General features: G+C 34.8%; 3 protein-coding genes across 6 annotated transcripts; 1 reads left to right on the plus strand and 2 right to left on the minus strand.

The window, feature by feature from the left end:
• Nucleotides 1-92: 92 nt before the first annotated feature.
• LOC111831235 lies at nt 93-1,620 on the minus strand. The gene is made up of 7 exons (XM_023785211.1): nt 1,490-1,620; nt 1,229-1,334; nt 1,049-1,117; nt 845-887; nt 626-702; nt 462-523; nt 93-314 (listed from the first exon to the last, which is right to left on the minus strand). The coding sequence occupies exons 1-7, from the start codon at nt 1,618-1,620 to the stop codon at nt 209-211; spliced, it is 594 nt and encodes a 197-aa protein (XP_023640979.1). The 3' UTR covers nt 93-208.
• Nucleotides 1,621-2,697: 1,077 nt separating this feature from the next.
• On the plus strand, nt 2,698-6,023 carry LOC17888934 (probable peroxidase 26). Its single transcript, XM_006295338.2, has 5 exons — nt 2,698-2,735; nt 4,189-4,450; nt 4,531-4,710; nt 4,797-4,956; nt 5,215-6,023. The coding sequence occupies exons 1-5, from the start codon at nt 2,698-2,700 to the stop codon at nt 5,634-5,636; spliced, it is 1,062 nt and encodes a 353-aa protein (XP_006295400.2). The 3' UTR covers nt 5,637-6,023.
• Nucleotides 5,717-10,064, minus strand: LOC17890042 (small G protein signaling modulator 1). 4 transcript variants are annotated; one of them, XM_023784257.1, is made up of 12 exons: nt 9,957-10,064; nt 9,376-9,521; nt 9,156-9,254; nt 8,960-9,063; nt 8,084-8,832; nt 7,865-7,987; nt 7,672-7,760; nt 7,381-7,581; nt 6,816-7,295; nt 6,642-6,725; nt 6,223-6,563; nt 5,717-6,018 (listed from the first exon to the last, which is right to left on the minus strand). In XM_023784257.1, the coding sequence occupies exons 2-11, from the start codon at nt 9,496-9,498 to the stop codon at nt 6,390-6,392; spliced, it is 2,226 nt and encodes a 741-aa protein (XP_023640025.1). In that variant the 5' UTR covers nt 9,499-9,521; nt 9,957-10,064; the 3' UTR covers nt 5,717-6,018; nt 6,223-6,389. The 4 variants fall into 4 exon arrangements, with proteins under 4 accessions (XP_023640025.1, XP_023640024.1, XP_023640022.1 ...); XM_023784256.1 differs by having other exon boundaries at nt 6,223-6,557; nt 9,364-9,521; XM_023784254.1 differs by having other exon boundaries at nt 9,364-9,521.
• Nucleotides 10,065-12,355: the final 2,291 nt, after the last annotated feature.

The following is a 12,355-nucleotide window of genomic DNA, read 5'->3' on the forward strand; positions in this document are numbered from 1 at the left end:
TTGTTCTTCACAATTTTAATCAGAAAAATAAAATAAAAAATCAATCAAATGAGCTTTTTGATTGATAAATAAATCAACTGATAACAAAAGTCTTAAAACTTGTGGTTTAAGCTAGGAGAAGTTGGAAAGAACCTAAATAAATGAAAGCATCAATTGAAACCAAAGAAGAAGAGAAAACCAAAAACAAATAAAAAAACAAGAGCCAGATTCATTGTAGATATGCTGAAGGAAAGAGTGCAGCTAACAGCTTCTCGTTCACCTTCTCCGGCAATGCTGGCATACGCTTCATCTTCTCCGATATATTCTCATTAAAACTGTAAGATCAAAAACCAAACAAAAAAGGTTATGATGATATATATGCTTAAACAATCAAGAGATCTCTGTTTCGAAAAAAACAAGCAATCAAGAGATCTGCCTAAAAGACATGCCTTATTGAAAAACTGATGATATATGTTACTTACTTTTCGAGAACGATATTGATGTTACTCCCAATTTTTAAGAAGAGGTCTGCGTTGTCCATGAGCTGCAACAAAGAAAGCAAGAAAGAAAAAAGTTTGTCTCAGCAGTTTTGTTTTCTCGAGAGACTGAAATTGGTGACTTGAAGAAGGGATCTATATATACTTACTGTTCTTAATGATGTCAAATTTTCAGAAATCTTATCGAGACATTTCATATTCTCTTTAAGAAGCTCGTCGTTGATCCCTACATTATCATGTATTTATAATGAGAACACTTTTAAGAATGTTTCCATATCTGTTTTCCGTTTTTTTTTTTAGAATCTTTCCATGGATTCTTGACATATTCGTAAGATTCGTCGAATCATATATATCAGAGAGAGACTTACCATTTTGAGATGTTTGTGAAGCCACCACCATATCAATAATCTCCTGAAGAAATCAAAAGTAAACATAGATTACGTTAACAAGATGATGAGGTACGGTTAAAGCTTATAAATCTCAAAGACTTAGATAACAATTAATTAGAAGAACTCGAAGATAAGATCAGCAGAGAGAGAGAGAGAGAGAGATTCTATGTCTGAAGTCTGGACCTTATTGTCAACTCTGGCAGCTCTTTCCGATCCATTGTGATCTTCTTTTCTTCTCTTGGTATTTTCTTTCTTAAGCTACAGAAACCATAATAAACCAAATAGAAAACAAAACCAACGATTAATTCCCGAACAAGCAAGAAACGCAGAAAGAAAGAAAACTTGAGGAACAAGTAAGAATACTTTTTCACATAGCCATCTCCAACGTATAGCAACGTCCCTGACGCCCTTGTCTCGAAAATATGACGCGACTTCCAGGTAACTCGAAAGACCCGGTTCCGACGTATAGCTTCGTGGAAGACAAACAATTAATATATATATATATTTATTCAGAACAAAACAACAAGAAAATCAACAAAATCGTAAAACCTAAGTTTGATTATCGTGATGATCATGAAACTAAAATCAAATTATGATCGTGTGTATAAGGAATTCAAGACAAACCAAGAAAGTTGTGTAAACAGAAGCTCATCTTCTTCCGGGCTCCAACTCACGACGATACCCGTGTTGTGTCTCATGACTGAGCTCTCGGACGGGGTCGTCAAGTCGCCGGAGTAGGCACTATGGTGACTCATCTCTTCGTTTGTCCACGGAGGGTTCACCATCATCAAACACACACAAAAAAACAAAACCCTAGATATCTGATGACACGAACCCAATAGAAAGGTTTTAGCTGTAGCGGTATGACTGTATAAGTAAATATATATCTGCGGATAGATTTATATATATATAAGTAATCTTGAAATCCTTAATAAAATATGAAAACAAATTAAATTATTTGGAATATTAAAATTCTATTTTTATCTAGAAATTAATCTTGCTGTCTATATTTTTTAATTTTTTTAAAAAAAGAAGAAAAACAGAAGTATATATACACAGAGAAGGTCAGAAATTAATAACGTACGTATATGCATATAGATGACACACCTTGACATTATATTATATATATGTTGATTAGTTAATTCTTCTATAATTGCAAAGACAACTATAAAAAGGACTATTTAAGGGGTTACAAAGGCATCGTGCATTATTATTGTATACCATGAACAAACATATATGTATATATATATATATATATATATATATATTTAAAAACCTGTACATATATATCTCATACATTTGTATGTTATCTGGTCATATATGAGTTTACAATCAGAAGACAAAAACAATATACTATATGAGTACGAGCTAGTGAGTGTACAATTTTGGGTTTTGAAACATTAGGTCCAGTTGATGCATTCATGCATATGTATATTTTTTTTATTTTTTTTTATTTTTGCTTTCGATCGGATAATTTAGAAATGAAAGAGAATTATAGTAGGATCCAAAGCTTTTATTGTTGTATCCTCTGTGTTAATTTCATTCAATTTACTATAAATGTTTATTTCTTCTACATGACTACATATGTATATCAACCGCAAATTAATTATTCCACTATTGGCTTTCTCTTTTTGTACCAATTTTCTCACTGTAAGATTTTGAAACACGTTTATTAATTGATTACAATTTTCCTCAAATTAATCAGCTATTCGCAAGAGAGAAAATTGAACATACGATCCCAACATAAAATAATATACTTAAATAGAGAAAAATGGAAAAGACCAAGATCAACCATTCATAGACAGATACAAATACAATGTACTAATTAAAGTATGAATCGGGAGTTTCCAGCTGTTTTAGTGCATATAGTGTTAGTACAGTATCAAATATGACATCCTCTCATGTCTAAGTGTTTTTTTTTTATTTTTTTTGTATTTTTAATGAATTAGCTAAAAAGAGATACTGGCATACTGTATCTTCTATATGTATTTGCTAATCTACTTTTTATGTGTGGTGATTTTTTTTTTATTTTTTTTTGGTGGATAAACGTTATGGTGAATCTTTATTAACCAAAATCTATGTACATTCAAAATTGCTGATCTGATCCGTTCATGACGACGACACTAAACCATCGTCAAAGTAAAGCTAATGTAATTTTATATCAAAATTTGAGGTTGATCCAACTGTAGTGGAAAATCAAATCTGATGTGAAATGATAACCAACGGATTTTTATTCAATCTATCTCTACTGTAAGATCATTTGCTTATTACTCATATATATATATATATATGTATCGTCATCCGACCAAACACTATAGCAACTTATGACATAATCCGTTTTTGTTGTGAGCTTCATGATCACCAGTCTTTTATGGGAAATTCAATCAAAATCATCCTTTATATTTTTAGATGTTAAGAAACTGCCTTATATATACACACACACACACACACAAAAAGCAATAATACTAGTAATAAAACCAAACAAAAAAATAATTAAAAATATACCCAGAATCCGAGTGAAAAAAGTAGAGTAAAATAGATCAAAATTGGGATCTTATAAATTATTCTGCATGGGAAATCAAATTAAACGACGCGCAGAATCCGAGTGAAGATCACATGTTAACACGTTGCTTCACTATCTGACGAACAATACCTAAACTATTTATATACACTACCCACTCAATTAATAGTTTAAGATCTTATTACACGTATAATATTATATATATAGTTTTCAGCAAAACAACATTTTAATATCCCAAAGGACCCAAATCTCCAATTCGTGTGCTATAATTTTCTCTATATATTGACCTTTGCTTCTTCTCCTTTTTTTTTGGTGGTATATGAAACTATGAATGAACTTTGCTTCTTACATGACGCATAAACATCTATAAACCCATTCATGTCTTTAAACCCCAATCTGTTTTTTTTTTCTTTTTTTTGTATGAAGCCAATCTGTTTTTTTTTTCCTTCTGTTAATATTTCTCATGAGTTAATTATGAGCATATATACCATTTCTTTTTCATAAGATTTCCATATATCAGTTATCATCGTTATAATGTAAATAATCACAGTTTTTAGTCATACAGTAGTTTTTTGTTTTTTTTTTTTCATCCAAACTTTAAATGCCTAGCTAGAGACGACATTGGGCTGGCGACTTAGCTTGCACGGCACCTAAACAAAAACTCAACAAAGATCCGATAATTATGCTCGCACAAGTTTTTTCAATTGAATTTGAAATTCCTTATTATATACTTAAGTGCCTTCACAATCTATCAACACACACCTCTTTGTGTTCTTCTCTCCTTTCAACACTCAACGTACAGCTTCAAAGTGAGATCGTTGGTTATGTATCAGATCTTACTCACCGTTGTGATGGTTGGAGCCGTCAGTTTCTTTCCGGAGACGGCAGAAGCGGCCGTGATGGAACCTTCGATGCAGAAGCTAACTTGGCATTACTACAAAGTTTACAACACTTGCGAGAACGCCGAGAATTTTATAAGGCACCAAGTTGAGATATTTTACAGGAACGATAAGAGCATTGCTCCTAAGCTCCTTCGTCTCCTCTACTCCGACTGCTTCGTCTCCGTACGTTTCTTCTTATCCTTATCTTACCCATTTGAATACATGTCATATGAAACCTAAGGATATATTATCATGTATGCTAGGGATGCGATGCATCTGTTCTTCTAGAAGGTCCGAACTCAGAGAGAATGGCGCCACAAAACAGAGGACTTGGAGGATTCGTGATCATAGACAAAATCAAACTAGTCTTGGAACAAAGATGTCCCGGTGTTGTCTCTTGCGCCGACATTCTTAATCTTGCAACTCGGGATGCCGTTCATTTGGTAACTAATCTCTCTAGTCTCTACCTATAGCTATAGACATGGATCACCTTAGATACTGACCAGCTGAGAGATACGGTTTCGTACAGGCTGGTGCACCATCTTATCCAGTATTCACCGGCAGGAGAGATGGCTTGACGTCGGATAAGCAAACAGTGGACTTACCATCACCATCCATCTCATGGGACCAAGCCATGGCTTATTTCAATTCTAGAGGCTTGAGTGTCCTTGACATGGCTACACTTCTAGGTCAGTCACCTTTTCGTCCTACCTTGTATATCTTTAAACCGGTTTATATTTAAGGATTTATATATATAGGCCTGTCCATCCTGCGTTCCGGATCGGTTTGTGAAGTTCTTGGTTCATGAATAATAGAAATCAAAAAGAGACAAAAAAAAAAAAAAAAAAACACTCGTTTCCTTTAGATATAGGTTTGGTCTCTGCTCATACTTTGAAGGTCGTTTTAATCTGGTCTGAATCGCTTAAACTGAACTACTACCTAATCAGGATCACATTCAATGGGGAGAACACATTGCAGCCATGTCGTTGACCGTCTCTACAATTACAACAAAACCGGTAAACCAAGCCCGACTATGAACAAGTATTTCCTGTCTGAAATGGCAAAGCAATGTCCACCAAGAACGAAGAAAGGCCAAACCGATCCGCTTGTGTACCTAAACCCGGACTCGGGCTCAAACCACAGTTTCACAAACTCATTCTACTCAAGAATTCTATCAAACAAATCTGTACTTGAAGTGGATCAACAACTGCTTTACAATGATGACACCAAGCAAATTTCTGAGGAATTTGCAGCAAGTTTTGAGGATCTTCGGAAATCCTTTGCTCTTTCGATGAGCAAGATGGGAGCGATAAATGTGTTAACTAAAACCGAAGGTGAGATACGAAGAGACTGCAGGCGTAGAAACTAAACTAAACACAAAATCTCTCGGATCTCTGTGATTGCAAGACGAATAAACAGAAGGTATAAACAGGAAACAACAGGGAAAAATATAGAAATATTTATGTTTCAGATATATAAATTTGTTGTCATTTATTACATTGTAATCGCCGTGAAAAAGGCTTCTCTATAGCTAAAGGAGATCGATTCTTTTCGTGTTTCTAAAGAGTAAAAATTTGTTTGCTTCTCATATTCACATAAGTATAAAGGGTATGCAGTCAAAATTGTTCCCGCACAAAGAGAAAGGAGATTTTATTTGTCTAACCTCTTTGGTTATGAGTCTTAGACTCTCAGTTTGTGAAGTACCAAGCGATTGAATAGTACAAACTTCTCAATATCTTGCTACTTCCATCCTGCTGGTTTCAAGAACAGGCCAAAAAATTATTAACAATATAATTTGACTACGTAAACAACAAAATAGCAGAGCCTTCAGTAACGCTTAAGATTCATCTTAGATTGTGTGTAAAATTGTTTGGCCAACACTTCTTGATACTTTTCTTGATCCGAGATTTCAGTAAGTGTGAACATGTTCTGCAGGTGAAAAGAAAAATGGTTACCTCAAAAAAGTTGTCAAACATGTTGTCGACACAGATCAAAGCATGAATCTTCAAACAGAAACCCCTTCCTCGTAATCCATAATCCGTATTCAAAGATGACCTACTTGTGTGAGCTTCTACTTATCATCTTTTTGTTTTATCTTTGTAACTGTTATAGGTAATTCTGCCTAGTCACCATTCTGAGCAGCAGGACTCTGATGTATACTTCGTGTTTGGCTCTGGTTCTCACCATGGCTCTGAATCTCCTCCGGCCTCTGGCTCTCCATATGGGTCTGATGCTGGATTTGAACCTGGTTAGGATTCTGAGATTGAGTGTGGCTCTTGGTTTTGATTACCTGACTCTAACAAGCGTTCAACAGTTAGATGGCAAAAATAGAATAACCCAGCACCAGAAGCCTACTTTGTACAGCATATCTAACCTTGTACATGTATTTTCTACGAAGTTTCATGGCTGTGCGTATGCACCTTCTCACGCGGAATACAAGAACCTTATCATTGAAGATCTACAAAATATCTTCTGAATCAGTAATAGATACACCTCATCAGTTGAACATGAAAGGAGACGAAATTACAAATGAAGCAAGCTTTTCTACCTGTATCATGTCATCGATGGAGCGAGTTTCTTTCATGATCTTATGCCGATTCATGATTAAAATCGCCGCCACACAAAAGACAGGAAGAGCATCATCCCCTTTCTTGATGGATGAAACTACACAAGGAACATGTGTTGTTCTTTCATTCCTTGACCAAAGACTTCTTGTCAAACCACAAAAGTGATATGAGGACGATGCTGGCTTTATCTCACCCTCATCAGACAAGGGACCAGCAGTCTTTGGCAACGGACCACTCTTCGGCAGCAAACCGCTCCTCGACAATAAACCACTGCTCTTTAAAATTGGCCCGCTCTTTGAAATAGTTGGTTCCCTTTTTGTACTATTACCATTTCCATCCTCTTTCGTTTCTTCACTTACCTCAGCTTCAGATTTTCTTGGAAGCTGAATCACCAAAGGCTCCAAGCAATCATTCTCCAAAGTTTCAGCAAGAGATTCATCATAATCAGCTGCCCACATCATCTACATCAAAGAAAACCCATAGATATATATGACTAACAGAGACTGCACAAAGACAGTATTTGAAGTCAACAAAAGAACTACGAACCTCCCACATCCTGAGAGCTTCGTTAAAAGACAATTCACGTCGGAACAGAACTAAAAGCATCCGGAAGGCAAAATGAAGACTTTCAGCACCAATACGTGATAAATGGGAAAATATATCTTTATCTGTAATCTGCAATATGTGCCAGAGTGATTGCAATTGATCCATCACCCCAGTTGGTCCCTCCATTTGGAAATTTGCACGCTACACAAATAGACACATGGCAAAAGCATAATGCATACTCAAATTAAAACCGGAACCAAAAAAATATGACATAGTAAGCATTGGATTTACCGTTCTTCTTATGAGCATTTCAAAGCACCAAAAGGCATCGGCATTATCTTCAAATAGAACCACGAAAGGAGAGACTAAATCACTCATCCCTATCAACAGGTTTGAAGAGTTAGTATCCTAAACCAATAAAACCTCATTGAATTTTCTTTCAATTAACATATCTAAAATATAAAAGTTAAGAGATGTATGGAACCTTGGCAATAACCAGTTCCAGGATCAACCCAAGCATAAACCGCAAGGATATCCGACATTCTTCCTAGATTTCCTGGATCCTCATAAAACTCAAGGTGGCTATCCGTCCTTACGACATCAACAACTGTGGAAACAAGAAAGTTTAACTATGAAATGCAAGCTATGACAGAAGAAGGAAGATTTTTGCAAGTTCTCATGACAAAAGATACAAGGAACCTACCTATCCGATGCAATGTCCAAAGCCATTCAGACACTCGATCTTCCGTGACATTCGCAACACGAGAGGGAGTCTCCTTTACTGATGCCATTTCAGGGGCATCTGATATTCTCAAGCCATCAACTATCTCTGTATTCCGACCAGTATAAGACGATGGTCCAACAGAACCTGGTTGCATCACTTCGATCTCTGAAGTGGACCTACGCTGTTCTCTAACTAAATCAGCATTCTTATCAATTCGAAAATTGTGCATTCCCTCTTCCTCAGATCTCAATTCACTTTTCAATGAAGCCTCCTCGTCTGGCGTAGAAACCTCTATCTTATCTAAACTATTCCTCCCAAACAAATCTGTAACCGGTAGCGAAGGAAAGTCAAAATAACCGTCAGGGGAAGCAAAGCCATACGGACTAGAGGCAGAAACAAAAGAGGAAGTGTTGTATACTATGCTCTCCGGACTTTCTCTTCCGCTTACTAAATCAACAGACTCACTAGAACTTCCCCTTCTGTGTACATGAGAGGTATCAGTACCATTATTACTGTAATCACTGTGATGATTATCAGTATTAGCATTATCATTATTATCTATACAATCTTCTTCTCTGCTTTCATCTGTAGTAGCAACCTTTACTGTTTCATCTCTATAAGATTTCCGCATATCCATAACTTTAGACCCCACAACATAAGCAAGTGAGCCAGTTCCCACACTTGAATGCATCGTCTGGCATTGCTTGAGCAAATCATTGTACCGCTTCCTGCGTGAAAATTCAAACAAAACTTTTAAGCTTTTTGATTAGACCTAACTTGCTATTAGCACTCTCTCTCTCTCTCTCTCACTCTAAGCTCTGATAATAATATATTAACTCAGTTGAACAGTCTAACCTTCGAGCTACCCTGAGTTGATTACGGTACTCAGAGGTACTGCTCAATGCATAACAACCAAGGAGGAATTCCCAAACTTCAGCTCTGATAGACGGATCAATCCCCTAATGAAGAACAACATCATACATTAGAGCACTCTATCGAAAGAATAACCAAATTTGCTACAAATTCTTATAGAAAAAGAAGAAGAACATACCCCCAAAATAATTAATTTAAGCGCCTTTTGGAAACCAGAAACTCTTCCGTCACTATCAAAAGACGCTTGCCACTTCTCAGGCTTAAGCATTTTGCCGATCTGTGCATTATAAGCCAACTGCTTAGTCATACAATTACATAAGAAACATTTGATTGTAAAAATGATTACGAATGCTGAATAGAAAAGTGGTAAAAGAAGAAGATCTTACAGTTATAACAACCTGTATCCGCGATTGTGAAAGACAAGGCTCGCTCAAATCTCGAACCAGAGATCCAACTTTCTGTAAACTGACTACACCCGCTTTTCCACAACTCCATTGTTTTCCTTCTCCACCAGAACACATCAGTCCTCACTTCCCAACTCTTTCTGCAAACATCACATAACCCAAAATTTAAGAAACCACATTAATCAAGATCCCAATAACCAAAACCAGCCAAAAACCAAAAGGGTCCAGATCAAAATTCACCATTACATCATCCAACAGAATCACAGATCTTACTGTAACCAAAATCACATTTCTTTTCCAGATATAAAGAGTTTGGCGTCAAATAAGTTACACGATTCAGATTTCACGAATGAAAAACCATCGATCAGATCACTCGAATCGATCAGGTTGAATTGCATTTCATCCCCAACACATAGACGAGTTTCAATATACACAAAACAAGAAGAGAAAAATGAAAACAGAAACTTTCCTTAAGCTTTACAATAAATACATTTTTGCCCGTTCAGATACACATACATATTTGTGTTAATGTCGTTTGATAACATTGATCCATGTCGGAAAGCTAAGAGAAGAACCTGAATGGTCAATGGTCATGGAGGAGGATATTCTTCTCCGATCTCCATTTTTTTCATCGACGCTAAAGTTTTCTCCCTTTTTTTTTTTTTTTTCTTCTCGTCGTCGTCGTCGTCTCTCTCTTCTGATAATTTTTTTTTTGGTTCTTCTCTCTCTCTCTCTCCCTTGTTTTTGTTTTTTTTTTGTTTCTCTCTCGAGTTTCCGAATTGGTTTAATTTTACATAAACAAATACATTTGTTCTTGTTTTCTGCCTTTTATTTAGGCTGAGGTTGATTAATTTAATTAATAAGCTGTAATGTATATATATATATATCTTGGAAAATAAAATGAGGAGTGATAATAATTGATACTGATAGGAATTAGGAACGAGTTGAAAAGTCGGTGCTATAATTCATAATTAATGGAGATATCAGTTACATGTAATGTTCCAATGTTTATAATATATATCAGTTGAAGTAGTAGATCAAGTGTTTTTGTAACGAACGTCACTAGACCAGTGATTTACAAATAGAAGACGAAGATTATGTACTGAAATTATAATTCGATCGTTAAGACTTAAGAGTGTTTTTTTTTTTTCTTTTGGCATAGTGAACAAAATACATACACAACATTGGGCCTCTCGGACATTGTTAGACGTTTAGACTTTTCACTCCATTACCTACATTGGGCCTGGATAGTTATAGATATCGGATTCGTAAGGAAAAAATAAAATTAACAAACTTAATTTTCTTAAATGAAAGAAAAAATAAAAATGTAATTTCCCAGGTTTTAGAGTTATGAGTAAACAAGTTATCTATTTTTTTGGTACACATGCATGTGAATTAAAATGATAATACTCCTTTTTTGTTCTTTTAGAAGGCGTTTTCATTCACACCTAAAAAAAATTCATCGGGAAAAAAATAGATATCATCAATTAATCACACTTCTTTTTTTGTTTTAGTCAATTTATCACACAGAGAATCATATATAGAGCCATAGAGGATGAGAATCAGAAAAAATTATATCGAACATCCACGTACCTGCTTCTAGATGTTTTCATACCTCTTTTGCAAACCAAATTGAGTTTTTAATGAAGTTTATTGATTTTGTTTTATCTCTAAATATATATTTTACTTTTTGAATCCTAGTGGATTATTAAACATATGCGTTTTTAGATACATGTGTTCTCTCTAATGTCAATATAAGAGATATTAAATAAATAAAAAACAGATTCGTGTGTTCTCTTTTTCTACATGTTTATGGTCGTCTAGTGCAGCTCTACAGTTGTTTATTTGGACATCTTAATTATTTTATCACACTACATTTTGATAACAATCATGTAATAAGATATTTCACATCATACGTATATATTGACAAGATTAGAGCAAATAGGGAGACAAGCAAAGTCCTACAAGTTATATACATACTATATAGCCTTAGCCTAAGCCTAGCTGTATATTGTTGAAGATTCCACGTACGCTTAGAGAGAATCTTGAAAGAGAATTCGAATCTCCAAAGTATAGAATCTTATGGACGGCCAAGATTCACAGTATTATCAAAGCTTTGGTCATGTCATTAACTTGATTAATATATGTGGAGAATAATGTAAGACGAGACGAAGTGGGTCATTCGTGACATCAGTCTAACAATATAATATACTTAGTCACATATATTAACGTGCAATTAAATGGATTTTAAGCCAAGAAAATGAGATAAAAGTGGGTCCAATTCATATCTTTGTTTGATCTCCTAATACTAAAATAAGATTATGAAAATTGATAACTTTAATCTTAGTGTTCTCTCTCTCGTTCTGACTCCTGAGAGCTTTATGCCTTTATACAGATCAGATAGTTTGTTCAAGATATATTGAAATGGATGTGAGTGGGGCATTTGATGATTGTTGTATTATTGATTTCTGACCACATATGTTTGTTTAGTTTAAAGGTTTGCACAAATCATTCCAAAATGTAAAATCTAGTTAGCTATATAATTAACTTTTTCAAAAACATACTCGAAAACTATAATATTTCGCTATGTCTTTTCAATAATTATCTACTTTCAACTATTTGTATACGTGTTGTATTGCCACTCCAAGTCTACAAGATAAAGCTTCTTGTCTTCCGAATGCATGCTTTTAACATAGATAGATTAGGTACGAAGCTTTTAGCATATATAGATATTTGTGTTTGATCGATAAAGAATAAGATATGGTTCGTACGTCATATATATTGCAAGTACGTTGATACTAATTATATTATTTATAACCGAATCCAAATTGAAGTGTTCTTTGATACTTTCTCGTCAATACCATGAGTTACATGTTTGTATTAGTGTTATTACTACAGTAAATCCCTAAACAAATATATATAAAATTAGGAGTAATGTCGGTTTTGTAGAACGTACAACTGAGATATGAAGAAG

This window comes from Capsella rubella, unplaced genomic scaffold, assembly GCF_000375325.1.
Source record: "Capsella rubella cultivar Monte Gargano unplaced genomic scaffold, Caprub1_0 scaffold_4, whole genome shotgun sequence".
NCBI lineage: Eukaryota > Viridiplantae > Streptophyta > Magnoliopsida > Brassicales > Brassicaceae > Capsella > Capsella rubella.